Source organism: Salvelinus alpinus, chromosome 34 (genome assembly GCF_045679555.1).
Source record: "Salvelinus alpinus chromosome 34, SLU_Salpinus.1, whole genome shotgun sequence".
Taxonomy (NCBI): Eukaryota; Metazoa; Chordata; class Actinopteri; order Salmoniformes; family Salmonidae; genus Salvelinus; species Salvelinus alpinus.
The window spans coordinates 2596073-2612881 of record NC_092119.1 but is presented as its reverse complement, the minus strand read 5'-3'; the positions used below and the strand labels follow the sequence as shown (position 1 = coordinate 2612881).

The 16809-nt window shown below is 51.4% G+C and overlaps 1 protein-coding gene across 3 annotated transcripts in view; it reads left to right on the top strand.

Annotated features, from left to right (window-relative positions):
* Positions 1 to 16809, top strand: part of LOC139563557 (sodium/calcium exchanger 3-like) — a 184284-nt gene that overhangs the window by 40823 nt on the left and 126652 nt on the right. For all 3 annotated transcript variants that reach the window (XR_011672587.1, XM_071382328.1, XM_071382327.1), the window contains exon 2: positions 4484 to 6434. Coding sequence is in view for 2 of the 3 variants with exons in the window: in XM_071382328.1 (XP_071238429.1) it covers positions 4570 to 6434 (1865 nt within the window). In the remaining variant the exon portion in view is untranslated. The remainder of the gene's footprint in view (positions 1 to 4483; positions 6435 to 16809) is intronic.

Genomic DNA, 16809 nt, shown 5'->3' with positions numbered 1-16809 from the left:
ATACCACATGGCTTGGTCTGTTGATACCACATGGCTTGGTCTGCTGATACCACATGGCTTGGTCTGCTGATACCACATGGCTTGGCCTGCTGATACCACATGGCTTGGTCTGTTGATACCACATGGCTTGGTCTGCTGATACCACATGGGCCTGTTGATACCACATGGCTTGGTCTGTTGATACCACATGGCTTGGTCTGTTGTTACCACATGGCTCTGGTCTTGCTGATATCACATGGCTTGGTCTGTTGTTACCACATGGCTTGGTCTGTTGTTACCACATGGCTTGGTCTGTTGATACCACATGGCTTGGTCTGTTGTTACCACATGGCTTGGTCTGTTGTTACCACATGGCTTGGTCTGTTGTTACCACATGGCTTGGTCTGTTGATACCACATGGCTTGGTCTGTTGTTACCACATGGCTTGGTCTGTTGTTACCACATGGCTTGGTCTGCTGATATCACATGGCTTGGTCTGCTGATACCACATGGCTTGGTCTGTTGCCATAACCACATGGCTCTGGTCTGCTGATACCACATGGCTTGGCCTGTTGTTACCACATGGCTTGGTCTGCTGATACCACATGGCTTGGTCTGTTGATACCACATGGCTTGGTCTGCTGATACCACATGGCTTGGCCTGTTGTTACCACATGGCTTGGTCTGCTGATATCACATGGCTTGGTCTGCTGATACCACATGGCTTGGTCTGCTGATACCACATGGCTTGGTCTGTTGATACCACATTGCTTGGTCTGTTGATACCACATGGCTTGGTCTGTTGATACCACATGGCTTGGTCTGTTGATACCACATGGCTTGGTCTGCTGTTACCACATGGCTTGGTCTGTTGATACCACATGGCTTGGTCTGCTGTTACCACATGGCTTGGTCTGTTGATACCACATGGCTTGGTCTGCTGTTACCACATGGCTTGATCTGCTGATACCACATGGCTTGATCTGTTGATACCACATGGCTTGGTCTGTTGATACCACATGGCTTGGTCTGTTGATACCACATGGCTTGGTCTGCTGATACCACATGGCTTGGTCTGTTGATATCACATGGTCTGTTGATATCACATAACTTGGTCTGCTGATACCACATGGCTTGGTCTGTTGTTACCACATGGCTTGGTCTGCTGATACCACATGGTCTGCTGATACCACATGGTCTGTTGATATCACATGGCTTGGTCTGCTGATATCACATGGCTTGGCCTGTTGATACCACATGGCTTGGTCTGTTGATATCACATGGTCTGTTGATATCACATAACTTGGTCTGCTGATACCACATGGCTTGGTCTGTTGTTACCACATGGCTTGGTCTGTTGTTACCACATGGCTTGGTCTGTTGATACCACATGGCTTGGTCTGTTGTTACCACATGGCTTGGTCTGCTGATATCACATGGCTTTGTCTGCTGATACCACATGGCTTGGTCTGTTGTTACCACATGGCTTGGTCTGTTGTTACCACATGGCTTGGTCTGTTGATACCACATGGCTTGGTCTGTTGTTACCACATGGCTTGGTCTGCTGATATCACATGGCTTGGTTTGCTGATACCACATGGCTTGGTCTGCTGATATCACATGGCTTGGTCTGTTGATACCACATGGCTTGGCCTGTTGATACCACATGGCTTGGTCTGTTGATATCACATGGTCTGTTGATATCACATGGCTTGGTCTGCTGATACCACATGGCTTGGTCTGTTGTTACCACATGGCTTGGTCTGTTGTTACCACATCGCTTGGTCTGTTGATACCACATGGCTTGGTCTGTTGTTACCACATGGCTTGGTCTGCTGATATCACATGGCTTGGTTTGCTGATACCACATGGCTTGGTCTGTTGTTACCACATGGCTTGGTCTGTTGTTACCACATGGCTTGGTCTGTTGTTACCACATGGCTTGGTCTGTTGATACCACATGGCTTGGTCTGCTGATACCACATGGCTTGGTCTGTTGTTACCACATGGCTTGGTTTGCTGATACCACATGGCTTGGTCTGTTGTTACCACATGGCTTGGTCTGTTGTTACCACATGGCTTGGTCTGCTGATATCACATGGCTTGGTCTGCTGATACCACATGGCTTGGTCTGTTGATACCACATGGCTTGGTCTGCTGATACCACATGGCTTGGCGTGCTGATACCACATGGCTTGGTCTGTTGATACCACATGGCTTGGTCTGTTGTTACCACATGGCTTGGTCTGCTGATATCACATGGCTTGGTCTGTTGTTACCACATGGCTTGGTCTGTTGTTACCACATGGCTTGGTCTGTTGATACCACATGGCTTGGTCTGTTGTTACCACATGGCTTGGTCTGTTGTTACCACATGGCTTGGTCTGTTGTTACCACATGGCTTGGTCTGTTGATACCACATGGCTTGGTCTGTTGATACCACATGGCTTGGTCTGTTGTTACCACATGGCTTGGTCTGCTGATATCACATGGCTTGGTCTGCTGATACCACATGGCTTGGTCTGTTGATACCACATGGCTTGGTCTGCTGATACCACATGGCTTGGCCTGTTGTTACCACATGGCTTGGTCTGCTGATACCACATGGCTTGGTCTGTTGATACCACATGGCTTGGTCTGCTGATACCACATGGCTTGGCCTGTTGTTACCACATGGCTTGGTCTGTTGATACCACATGGCTTGGTCTGTTGATACCACATGGCTTGGTCTGTTGATACCACATGGCTTGGTCTGTTGATACCACATGGCTTGGTCTGCTGTTACCACATGGCTTGGTCTGTTGATACCACATGGCTTGGTCTGCTGTTACCACATGGCTTGGTCTGTTGATACCACATGGCTTGGTCTGCTGTTACCACATGGCTTGATCTGCTGATACCACATGGCTTGATCTGTTGATACCACATGGCTTGGTCTGTTGATACCACATGGGGTCTGTTGTTACCACATGGCTTGGTCTGTTGATACCACATGGCTTGGTCTGTTGTTACCACATGGCTTGGTCTGCTGATATCACATGGCTTGGTCTGTTGATACCACATGGCTTGGTCTGTTGTTACCACATGGCTTGGTCTGTTGATACCACATGGCTTGGTCTGTTGTTACCACATGGCTTGGTCTGTTGTTACCACATGGCTTGGTCTGTTGATACCACATGGCTTGGTCTGCTGATATCACATGGCTTGGTCTGTTGATACCACATTGCTTGGTCTGTTGATACCACATGGCTTGGTCTGTTGATACCACATGGCTTGGTCTGTTGTTACCACATGGCTTGGTCTGTTGATACCACATGGCTTGGTCTGCTGATACCACATGGCTTGGTCTGTTGTTACCACATGGCTTGGTCTGTTGATACCACATGGCTTGGTCTGTTGTTACCACATGGCTTGGTCTGCTGATACCACATGGCTTGGTCTGTTGATACCACATTGCTTGGTCTGTTGATACCACATGGCTTGGTCTGTTGATACCACATGGCTTGGTCTGCTGATACCACATGGCTTGGTCTGCTGTTACCACATGGCTTGATCTGCTGATACCACATGGCTTGATCTGTTGATACCACATGGCTTGGTCTGTTGATACCACATGGCTTGGTCTGTTGATACCACATGGCTTGGTCTGCTGATACCACATGGCTTGGTCTGTTGATACCACATGGCTTGGTCTGTTGATACCACATGGCTTGGTCTGTTGATACCACATGGTCTGTTGTTACCACATGGCTTGGCCTGTTGATACCACATGGTCTGTTGTTACCACATGGCTTGGTCTGTTGTTACCACATGGCTTGGTCTGTTGATATCACATGGCTTGGTCTGTTGATACCACATGGCTTGGTCTGTTGTTACCACATGGCTTGGTCTGTTGATATCACATGGCTTGGTCTGTTGATACCACATGGCTTGGTCTGTTGTTACCACATGGCTTGGTCTGCTGATACCACATGGCTTGGCCTGTTGATACCACATGGCTTGGCCTGCTTCACTTTGAAAAAAGCTCTGGGACCTTTTAGTGCACAATATACAGTATTATTTTCAACTGCCATTCATGTCTCTCTCTCTCTCTCTGCCTCTCTCTGCCTCTCTCTCTCTCTCTGCCTCTCTCTATATATCCATCTCTCTCTCTGTCTCTGCCTCTCTCTCTCTGCCTCTCTCTATATATCCATCTCTCTCTCTGTCTCTGCCTCTCTCTCTCTATATCTCCATCTCTGTCTCTGTCTCTCTCTCTCTCTCTCTCTCTCTCTCTCTCTCTCTCGCGCTCTCTCTCTCTCTCGCTCTCTCTCTGTCTCTGCCTCTCTCTCTCTCTGTCTCTGTCTCTGCCTCTCTCTCTCTGCCTCTCTCTATATCTACATCTCTCTCTCTATCTGTCTCTCTGTCTGTCATTCTCCCACTCTCCCTCTCTATCTCTAACTCTCTCTATCTCTAACTCTCTTTCTGTCTCTGTCTCACTCCTCTCTCTCTCTCTCACTCTCTCTAGGTGTTGTGAGGTACCAGCCACAGCCCAGTGCTGGATCCCAGAGGGCCATTCAGTGTGGTAAGGACCCCCAGGACCCCCGAGGGTGGATGGATCGCTTCAGGCCGAGGCTGACGAGGCCGAGGCTGACGAGGCCGGGGCCAGAGATCAGGACGGGGTTGTCCTCCACCTACCCAGCATGCATCTGGTTGGGCCTGCTCTCCGTGGCCGCAGCCTTCAAGTGCGCAGAGGGCGCCCGCACCACCCCCAGCCCCGCCACCACAGACTCCCACAATGCCACCTGCTCCGAGGGCACGTCCAGGTGCAAGCCAGGAATCGTCCTGCCCATCTGGTACCCTGAGGACCCCTCCATGGGGGATAAGATGGCCCGAGTCATCGTCTACTTCGTAGCTATGATCTACATGTTCCTGGGAGTGTCCATCATAGCGGACCGCTTCATGGCGGCCATCGAGGTCATCACCTCCCAGGAGAAGGAGATTATTATCAAGAGAGCTAACGGAGAGACCGCCACCGCTACCATCAGAGTCTGGAACGAGACGGTCTCCAACCTGACCCTCATGGCCCTGGGTTCTAGTACCCCTGAGATCCTGCTGTCTGTCATCGAAGTCTGCGGACACGACTTCGTAGCTGGCGAGCTGGGGCCGTCTACGATTGTCGGCAGCGCTGCCTTCAACATGTTCGTGATCATCGGCCTGTGTGTGTCTGTGATCCCCGAGGGAGAGACGAGGAAGGTGAAACATCTCAGAGTGTTCTTTGTGACGGCGGCGTGGAGTATCTTTGCCTACATCTGGCTCTACATGATCCTGGCGGTGTTCAGTCCCAACGTGGTCCAGATATGGGAGGGGCTGCTAACCCTGGCCTTCTTCCCCATCTGTGTCATCCTGGCCTGGCTAGCCGACCGACGACTCCTCTTCTACAAGTTCATGCACAAGAAGTACCGCGCCGACAACCACCGCGGCGTCATCATCGAGACCGAGCACGAGCGCTCCAAGAGCATCGAGATGATGGACGGCGGCGGCAAGATGGTCAACTCACACTTCGCCCACGACGGAGGCGCCGCCAATAACCTCATCAGCCTGATCGAGGGGAAAGAAGTGGACGAGTCTCGGCGGGATATGATCCGTATCCTGAAGGACCTGAAGCAGAAACACCCAGAGAAGGAGATGGACCAGCTGGTAGAGATGGCTAACTACTACGCCTTGTCCCACCAGCAGAAGAGCCGAGCCTTCTACCGCATCCAGGCCACGCGCATGATGACGGGCGCCGGGAACATCCTGAAGAAGCACGTGGCGGAGCAGACCAAGAGGAGCGCCAGCGTACACGAGGTGTGTGTGGTGGGGGAGGACGTCGAGGAGTACGTGTCACGGATCGCCTTCGAACCCGCCGTGTACCAGTGCCTGGAGAACTGCGGCGCCGCCCTGCTGGCCATCTCCAGGAAGGGCGGCGACATGGCCAATACCATTTACGTGGATTACAAGACGGAGGACGGCTCGGCCAACGCCGGCGCCGACTACGAGTTCACCGAGGGAACCATGGTGTTCAAGCCCGGCGAGATCGTCAAGGAGATCAGCATCGGAATCATCGACGACGACATCTTCGAGGAGGACGAGCACTTCTTTGTACGTCTCAGCAACGTGCGCGTCCTGGAGTCAGACGAGGATGAGACGCTACTGTCCCCCAACTCTCTCCCGTACCCTAAAGCCCTGCTGGGGTTCCCGTCCGTCGCCACAGTTACCATCCTGGACGACGACCACGCCGGGATATTCACCTTCGAGAGCGACACGTGTCAGGTGAGCGAGAGCGTGGGCGTGATGGAGGTGAAGGTGCTGAGGACTTCGGGGGCGAGGGGGACAGTCATCGTGCCCTATCGTACCATGGAGGGGATCGCCAAGGGAGGAGGGGAGGACTTTGAGGACACCTACGGAGAACTGGAGTTCAGGAACGACGAGACCTGGTAAGAGACACACTTTTATTTCATTTTAATATGATTGATTGATTAATGGATTGACTGATTGGTTGAGTGATTCATTAATTAATGGATTGATTGATTGGTTGGTTGGTTGATTGATTGATTAGTGGATTGATCGATTGGTGACTGGTTTTGTCTAGCAGGGGGCAATATTACATGTGGATTGTTTGGTGGGATTGTGATCGGTCATTTTAGTGGTTTCAAAGATCTACTTTATTATAAATTCACCTGGGAGGGCTGGTTGGTGGGATGAGATCTGGGTCGACCCCTTTAAATTGTGGTGATCAATGTATTTTTCTCTGTTGATTTAAAATGGGGGGGGTTTTCCCTATTTATTTAACAATGGGGTTTTGGTATTGTTCACACTACCGGAATCAACTTATGTTAGCTTGTACACAAGAGACTTTCTATAGTAGAACAGTAGAATTAGAGTTGGTTGTGCAGATATCCTGTGTGCCTCAGTCGGTACAGCATGATGCTTGCAACACAAGAGGTTCAGAGTTCGCTTCCCGCTGGGACCACCCATACGTAAATTGTATTCTCGTGAGACTGTAAGTCGCTCTGTGTAAAATCATCTGCTAAATGGCATGTTCTCTTTCACCTTTCACCTTTCACCTGCTGCTGCTACACAGGATGTTGATGTAGGAACTCAATGACACCTTTTATTAAGTCATATACAACGTCTCCATTCATTTCTCTTTCTCTCTCTCTCTCTCTCTCCCTCTCTGTCTCTCATCAAGTCCTCTTTACAGTCATCCTGTGTGTGTTGCGTGCAATAGAGAGCCCTGATGCTGAGGCAAGTCCTAGCTGTCTGTTTTCTGGAGAATATAGCACTGACTGTGCAGAAGCACTACAGTAATGTACTGTAATCTGCACTGAGGTCTACATCATGATGGACACAGCATTAACTGCAGTGTACTGTACTGTAGTGTACTGTACTGTACTGTAGTGTACTGTACTGTACTGTACTGTAGTGTACTGTACTGTAGTGTACTGTACTGTAGTGTAGTGTACTGTACTGTAGTGTACTGTACTGTAGTGTACTGTACTGTACTGTAGTGTAGTGTACTGTACTGTACTGTAGTGTACTGTACTGTACTGTAGTGTAGTGTAGTGTAGTGTACTGTAGTGTAGTGTACTGTAGTGTAGTGTACTGTACTGTAGTGTACTGTAGTGTACTGTAGTGTAGTGTACTGTAGTGTAGTGTACTGTACTGTACTGTACTGTACTGTACTGTACTGTAGTGTACTGTACTGTACTGTAGTGTACTGTAGTGTAGTGTACTGTAGTGTACTGTACTGTAGTGTACTGTAGTGTACTGTACTGTAGTGTACTGTAGTGTACTGTAGTGTAGTGTAGTGTAGTGTACTGTAGTGTAGTGTACTGTAGTGTAGTGTAGTAGTGTTGTGTACTGTAGTGTAGTGTACTGTAGTGTAGTGTACTGTAGTGTAGTGTAATGTACTGTAGTGTAGTGTAGTGTACTGTAGTGTACTGTAGTGTAGTGTACTGTAGTGTAGTGTACTGTAGGGTAGTGTAGTGTACTGTAGTGTAGTGTAGTGTAGTGTAGTGTAGTGTAGTGTACTGTAGTGTACTGTAGTGTAGTGTACTGTAGGGTAGTGTAGTGTACTGTAGTGTACTGTACTGTAGTGTAGTGTAGTGTAGTGTACTGTAGTGTACTGTAGTGTAGTGTACTGTAGGGTAGTGTAGTGTACTGTAGTGTACTGTAGTGTAGTGTAGTGTAGTGTACTGTAGTGTACTGTAGTGTAGTGTACTGTAGTGTACTGTAGTGTAGTGTACTGTAGTGTAGTGTAATGTACTGTAGTGTACTGTACTGTAGTGTAGTGTACTGTAGTGTAGTGTACTGTACTGTACTGTACTGTAGTGTACTGTACTGTAGTGTAGTGTACTGTACTGTACTGTAGTGTAGTGTAGTGTAGTGTAGTGTACTGTTCTGTAGTGCTGTCTGCTGCAGTAGAATGGACTCCTAACTAACCAATCTGTCGATTGAGATCATTGAACCTTTGCAGTGATTCCCTGATAGTGGTGTTTCTCCACCAGTCAGAATCCAGCCAGGGGGTGTTTCCCCACCAGTCAGAATCCAGCCAGGAGGTGTCTCTCCACCAGTCAGAAGCCAGCCAGGGGGTGTCTCTCCACCAGTCAGAATCCAGCCAGGGGGTGTTTCCCCACCAGTCAGAAGCCAACCAGGCGGTGTTTCTCCACCAGTCAGAATCCAGCCAGGGGGTGTTTCCCCACCAGTCAGAATCCAGCCAGGGGGTGTTTCTCCACCAGTCAGAAGCCAACCAGGCGGTGTTTCCCCACCAGTCAGAATCCAGCCAGGCGGTGTTTCTCCACCAGTCAGAAGCCAGCCAGGCGGTGTTTCTCCACCAGTCAGAAGCCAACCAGGCGGTGTTTCTCCACCAGTCAGAATCCAGCCAGGCGGTGTTTCTCCACCAGTCAGAAGCCAGCCAGGCGGTGTTTCTCCACCAGTCAGAATCCAGCCAGGCGGTGTTTCTCCACCAGTCAGAAGCCAGCCAGGCGGTGTTTCTCCACCAGTCAGAATCCAGCCAGGCGGTGTTTCTCCACCAGTCAGAATCCAGCCAGGGGGTGTGTCCAGGCTTGGCAGAGTTTGTCCTCCGGAGTGTAGGCTCCAGTGTGTGTGTGTGTGTGTGTGTGTGTGTGTGTGTGTGTGTGTGTGTGTGTGTGTGTGTGTGTGTGTGTGTGTGTGTGTGTGTGTGTGTGTGTGTGTGTGTGTGTGTGTGTGTGTGTGTGTGTGTGTGTGTGTGTGTGTGTGTGTGTGTGTGTGTGTGTGTGTGTTTGTACTGCTAGGCTCCTGTGTGTGTGTGTGTGTGTGTGTGTGTGTGTGTGTGTGTGTGTGTGTGTGTGTGTGTGTGTGTGTGTGTGTGTGTGTGTGTGTGTGTGTGTGTGTGTGTGTGTGTGTGTGTGTGTGTGTGTGTGAGTGAGAGGGGAAGGAAGGAAGGAAGGAGAAAGAGAGAGAGAGCGGGAGGAGAGAGAGAGCGAGAGATGGCTGCTGAAGGCTGCAGGGGTGTGACAGAGGGAAAGACTATTACAAGGAAGGTGCTGTGTTGTTGTCTGCATTGGTGGGTGGATGGAGGGGCGTAGCCAGACATTAGTTGGTAGGTGGGTGGATGGAGGGGCGTAGCCAGACATTAGTTGGTAGGTGGATGGATGGAGGGGCGTAGCCAGACATTAGTTGGTAGGTGGATGGATGGAGGGGCGTAGCCAGACATTAGTTGGTAGGTGGGTGGATGGAGGGGCGTAGCCAGACATTAGTTGGTAGGTGGGTGGGTGGATGGAGGGGCGTAGCCAGACATTAGTTGGTAGGTGGGTGGATGGAGGGGCGTAGCCAGACATTAGTTGGTAGGTGGATGGATGGAGGGGCGTAGCCAGACATTAGTTGGTAGGTGGATGGATGGAGGGGCGTAGCCAGACATTAGTTGGTAGGTGGGTGGATGGAGGGGCGTAGCCAGACATTAGTTGGTAGGTGGGTGGATGGAGGGGCGTAGCCAGACATTAGTTGGTAGGTGGATGGATGGAGGGGCGTAGCCAGACATTAGTTGGTAGGTGGATGGATGGAGGGGCGTAGCCAGACATTAGTTGGTAGGTGGATGGATGGAGGGGCGTAGCCAGACATTAGTTGGTAGGTGGATGGATGGAGGGGCTTAGCCAGACATTAGTTGGTAGGTGGGTGGATGGAGGGGCGTAGCCAGACATTAGTTGGTAGGTGGGTGGATGGAGGGGCGTAGCCAGACATTAGTTGGTAGGTGGATGGATGGAGGGGCGTAGCCAGACATTAGTTGGTAGGTGGATGGATGGAGGGGCGTAGCCAGACATTAGTTGGTAGGTGGATGGATGGAGGGGTGTAGCCAGACATTAGTTGGTAGGTGGGTGGATGGAGGGGCGTAGCCAGACATTAGTTGGTAGGTGGGTGGATGGAGGGGCGTAGCCAGACATTAGTTGGTAGGTGGATGGATGGAGGGGTGTAGCCAGACATTAGTTGGTAGGTGGGTGGATGGAGGGGCGTAGCCAGACATTAGTTGGTAGGTGGGTGGATGGAGGGGCGTAGCCAGACATTAGTTGGTAGGTGGGTGGATGGAGGGGCGTAGCCAGACATTAGTTGGTAGGTGGGTGGATGGAGGGACGTAGCCAGACATTAGTTGGTAGGTGGATGGATGGAGGGGTGTAGCCAGACATTAGTTGGTAGGTGGGTGGATGGAGGGGCGTAGCCAGACATTAGTTGGTAGGTGGGTGGATGGAGGGGCGTAGCCAGACATTAGTTGGTAGGTGGATGGATGGATGGAGGGGCGTAGCCAGACATTAGTTGGTAGGTGGGTGGATGAGGGGCGTAGCCAGACATTAGTTGGTAGGTTTGTGGGTGGATGGAGGGGCGTAGCCAGACATTAGTTGGTAGGTGGGTGGATGGAGGGGCGTAGCCAGACATTAGTTGGTAGGTGGGTGGATGGATGGAGGGGCGTAGCCAGGCATTAGTTGGTAGGTGGGTGGATGGAGGGGCGTAGCCAGACATTAGTTGGTAGGTGGGTGGATGGATGGAGGGGCGTAGCCAGACATTAGTTGGTAGGTGGGTGGATGGAGGGGCGTAGCCAGACATTAGTTGGTAGGTAGGTGGGTGGATGGAGGGGCGTAGCCAGACATTAGTTGGTAGGTGGGTGGATGGAGGGGCGTAGCCAGACATTAGTTGGTAGGTGGGTGGATGGATGGAGGGGCGTAGCCAGGCATTAGTTGGTAGGTGGGTGGATGGAGGGGTGTAGCCAGACATTAGTTGGTAGGTGGGTGGATGGAGGGGAGTAGCCAGACATTAGTTGGTAGGTGGGTGGATGGAGGGGTGTAGCCAGACATTAGTTGGTAGGTGGGTGGATGGAGGGGCGTAGCCAGACATTAGTTGGTAGGTGGGTGGATGGAGGGGCGTAGCCAGACATTAGTTGGTAGGTAGGTGGGTGGATGGAGGGGCGTAGCCAGACATTAGTTGGTAGGTGGGTGGATGGAGGGGCGTAGCCAGACATTAGTTGGTAGGTGGGTGGATGGATGGAGGGGCGTAGCCAGGCATTAGTTGGTAGGTGGGTGGATGGAGGGGTGTAGCCAGACATTAGTTGGTAGGTGGGTGGATGGAGGGGAGTAGCCAGACATTAGTTGGTAGGTGGGTGGATGGAGGGGTGTAGCCAGACATTAGTTGGTAGGTGGGTGGATAGAGGGGCGTAGCCAGACATTAGTTGGTAGGTGGGTGGATGGAGGGGTGTAGCCAGACATTAGTTGGTAGGTGGGTGGATGGAGGGGTGTAGCCAGACATTAGTTGGTAGGTGGGTGGATGGAGGGGTGTAGCCAGACATTAGTTGGTAGGTGGGTGGATGGAGGGGCGTAGCCAGACATTAGTTGGTAGGTGGGTGGATGGAGGGGTGTAGCCAGACATTAGTTGGTAGGTGGGTGGATGGAGGGGAGTAGCCAGACATTAGTTGGTAGGTGGGTGGATGGAGGGGCGTAGCCAGACATTAGTTGGTAGGTGGGTGGATGGAGGGGCGTAGCCAGGCATTAGTTGGTAGGTGGGTGGATGGAGGGGTGTAGCCAGACATTAGTTGGTAGGTGGGTGGATGGAGGGGCGTAGCCAGACATTAGTTGGTAGGTGGGTGGATGGAGGGGTGTAGCCAGACATTAGTTGGTAGGTGGGTGGATGGAGGGGCGTAGCCAGACATTAGTTGGTAGGTGGGTGGATGGAGGGGCGTAGCCAGACATTAGTTGGTAGGTGGGTGGATGGAGGGGTGTAGCCAGACATTAGTTGGTAGGTGGGTGGATGGAGGGGCGTAGCCAGACATTAGTTGGTAGGTGGGTGGATGGAGGGGCGTAGCCAGACATTAGTTGGTAGGTGGGTGGATGGATGGAGGGGTGTAGCCAGACATTAGTTGGTAGGTGGGTGGATGGATGGAGGGGCGTAGCCAGACATGAGTTGGTAGATGGGTGGATGGAGGGGCATAGCCAGACATTAGTTGGTAGGTGGATGGATGGAGGGGTGTAGCCAGACATTAGTTGGTAGGTGGGTGGATGGAGGGGTGTAGCCAGACATTAGTTGGTAGGTGGGTGGGTGGGTGGAGGGGCGTAGCCAGACATTAGTTGGTAGGTGGAGTGATGGAGGGGCGTAGCCAGACATTAGTTGGTAGGTGGGTGGATGGAGGGGTGTAGCCAGACATTAGTTGGTAGGTGGATGGATGGAGGGGTGTAGCCAGACATTAGTTGGTAGGTGGGTGGATGGAGGGGCGTAGCCAGACATTAGTTGGTAGGTGGGTGGATGGAGGGGCGTAGCCAGACATTAGTTGGTAGGTGGATGGATGGAGGGGCGTAGCCAGACATTAGTTGGTAGGTGGGTGGATGGATGGGCGTAGCCAGACATTAGTTGGTAGGTGGATGGATGGAGGGGCATAGCCAGACATTAGTTGGTAGGTGGGTGGATGGAGGGGCATAGCCAGACATTAGTTGGTAGGTGGATGGATGGAGGGGTGTAGCCAGACATTAGTTGGTAGGTGGATGGATGGAGGGGCGTAGCCAGACATTAGTTGGTAGGTGGATGGATGGAGGGGCGTAGCCAGACATTAGTTGGTAGGTGGATGGATGGAGGGGTGTAGCCAGACATTAGTTGGTAGGTGGGTGGATGGAGGGGTGTAGCCAGACATTAGTTGGTAGGTGGGTGGATGGAGGGGTGTAGCCAGACATTAGTTGGTAGGTGGGTGGATGGAGGGGTGTAGCCAGACATTAGTTGGTAGGTGGGTGGATGGAGGGGCGTAGCCAGACATTAGTTGGTAGGTGGGTGGATGGAGGGGTGTAGCCAGACATTAGTTGGTAGGTGGGTGGATGGAGGGGAGTAGCCAGACATTAGTTGGTAGGTGGGTGGATGGAGGGGCGTAGCCAGACATTAGTTGGTAGGTGGGTGGATGGATGGAGGGGCGTAGCCAGACATTAGTTGGTAGATGGGTGGATGGAGGGGCATAGCCAGACATTAGTTGGTAGGTGGATGGATGGAGGGGTGTAGCCAGACATTAGTTGGTAGGTGGGTGGATGGAGGGGTGTAGCCAGACATTAGTTGGTAGGTGGGTGGGTGGAGGGGCGTAGCCAGACATTAGTTGGTAGGTGGATGGATGGAGGGGCGTAGCCAGACATTAGTTGGTAGGTGGGTGGATGGAGGGGTGTAGCCAGACATTAGTTGGTAGGTGGATGGATGGAGGGGCGTAGCCAGACATTAGTTGGTAGGTGGGTGGATGGAGGGGCGTAGCCAGACATTAGTTGGTAGGTGGGTGGATGGAGGGGTGTAGCCAGATATTAGTTGGTAGGTGGATGGATGGAGGGGCGTAGCCAGACATTAGTTGGTAGGTGGGTGGATGGAGGGGCGTAGCCAGACATTAGTTGGTAGGTGGGTGGATGGAGGGGCGTAGCCAGACATTAGTTGGTAGGTGGATGGATGGAGGGGCGTAGCCAGACATTAGTTGGTAGGTGGGTGGATGGATGGGCGTAGCCAGACATTAGTTGGTAGGTGGATGGATGGAGGGGCATAGCCAGACATTAGTTGGTAGGTGGGTGGATGGAGGGGCGTAGCCAGACATTAGTTGGTAGGTGGATGGATGGAGGGGTGTAGCCAGACATTAGTTGGTAGGTGGATGGATGGAGGGGCGTAGCCAGACATTAGTTGGTAGGTGGATGGATGGAGGGGCGTAGCCAGACATTAGTTGGTAGGTGGATGGATGGAGGGGTGTAGCCAGACATTAGTTGGTAGGTGGGTGGATGGAGGGGTGTAGCCAGACATTAGTTGGTAGGTGGGTGGATGGAGGGGTGTAGCCAGACATTAGTTGGTAGGTGGGTGGATGGAGGGGTGTAGCCAGACATTAGTTGGTAGGTGGGTGGATGGAGGGGCGTAGCCAGACATTAGTTGGTAGGTGGGTGGATGGAGGGGTGTAGCCAGACATTAGTTGGTAGGTGGGTGGATGGAGGGGAGTAGCCAGACATTAGTTGGTAGGTGGGTGGATGGAGGGGCGTAGCCAGACATTAGTTGGTAGATGGAGGGGCGTAGCCAGGCATTAGTTGGTAGGTGGATGGATGGAGGGGCGTAGCCAGACATTAGTTGGTAGGTGGGTGGATGGATGGGCGTAGCCAGACATTAGTTGGTAGGTGGATGGATGGAGGGGCGTAGCCAGACATTAGTTGGTAGGTGGGTGGATGGAGGGGCGTAGCCAGACATTAGTTGGTAGGTGGATGGATGGAGGGGCGTAGCCAGACATTAGTTGGTAGGTGGGTGGATGGAGGGGCATAGCCAGACATTAGTTGGTAGGTGGGTGGATGGAGGGGTGTAGCCAGACATTAGTTGGTAGGTGGGTGGATGGAGGGGCGTAGCCAGACATTAGTTGGTAGGTGGGTGGGTGGAGGGGCGTAGCCAGACATTAGTTGGTAGGTGGATGGATGGAGGGGCGTAGCCAGCATTAGTTGGTAGGTGGGTGACAATGTCTCGTTTGGAACACCGACAATCTGATTGGGTGGGCCTGGCTACCCAGTGGATGGCTACCCAGGCCCAACCTACACGGCTGATGGTGAGGTGTGTGTGTGTGTGACCGTTATAACTAGTGATCCACCGATAAGACATTTTTGTCCGATACCGATATTTTCCTTTACAAAGAAATACGATACCGATAACCGATATTTAACATTTTTGCGGCATTTTAAGCAGTTAAATAGTTAACACACACACACATGGACTCAGCGCTCTAAGGCACTGCATCTCAGTGCAAGAGGTGTCACTACAGTCCCTGGTTCGAATCCAGGCTGTATCACATCCGTCCGTGATTGGGAGTCCCATAGGGCGGCGCACAATTGGCCCAGCGTTGTCTGGGTTTGGTCGGGGTAGGCCATCATTGTAAATAGGAATTTGTTCTTAGCTGACTTGCCTTGTTGTGGCTGGCTTCACAACACATAACCCAGTGCGGTCGAGCCTCACTAGCCAGGTGAAGCTAGCTGGCGGCTTAGAACGTTAGCTTCGGGCAACAGGGTTAAGTAGTTGGCTAGCTATTTATTTTCATGAACGGAAGTTCAATTTCAATAGGCGAACAACAAATGGCAACCTAGCTAATACTTACTCAAGGATTCCTAAATCATTGCTAAGAATAATAAAAATGACTGCAGTTTCTACTGATCGTTGTTTTCAGGCTGGTTGTATTAGTGCTAGCTAGGAACCAAGCTAAAGCTATCTACCTCAGAAGTTGCGATCGAACAAATAATGCCTTATTACCAACGCGGTATTGTAAACACATCGTTCGTGGCCGGTGTTTGCAGACTTTTTTGTACAGCTTTGACAGTGCTACTGTATCTTTTTAGACACACAAAGACCCAAACGGCGTTCCATAGTATGTATGTCGTGAAGCTAATAGCAGTGACGCTATTACTATGTAACTCCAGTAAGGAAACATCTGAAAAATAGCGCAGTTGGTAGTGTGTACCGGTGCTCGACCAGTCGGCGAAAGCCAACATCACCCCAGACAGAGAACGGTTGATTGTCAAGGGCAATGAATTCCATTATCTTGGCTTTAATAGATTTCGCCTTTGAGTTGTCTCGCTTAAATGTTCTTACTTTTTCAAATGACTGCTGGACTTGTTGACTGCTTGATCCACACAGCAGACATTGTGGGCTAAGTTAGGAATGCTGCGTTGTACGTGTAGCGCAACATTTTTACGTGGCGTCATTACGTCATGTACCTACGTTATATAGGTATGCACGTCATCTTTGACATCGGTTTTTAACATCGGCGTTAAACTAGACATCGGGCCGATACCGATGTTGGCATTTTGATCTAATATCGGCCGATTCCGATATGTTCACCGATATATCGCGCATCCCTAATTATAACACAGGTGTTGTGTTGTCTGCATTGTGTTGTAGTCTGCGTTGTGTTGTAGTCTGCATTGTGTTGTAGTCTGCGTTGTGTTGTAGTCTGCGTTGTGTTGTAGTCTGCGTTGTGTTGTAGTCTGCATTGGGCCTCTCAGAGCAGAAAGAGAGTCTGGTCCGGTCCGGTCCAGTCTGTTCTGGTCTGATCCCCTCACAGCGCAGCAGTAGTAGTACCAGTCCTGTCTCATACCACACACTGCAGTAGTAGTACCAGTCCTATCTCATACCACACACTGCAGTAGTAGTACCAGTCCTGTCTCATACCACACACTGCAGTAGTAGTACCAGTCCTGTCTCATACCACACACTGCAGTAGTAGTACCAGTCCCAGTCCTGTCCCATACCACACACTGCAGTAGTAGTACCAGTCCCAGTCCTGTCTCATACCACACACTGCAGTAGTAGTACCAATCC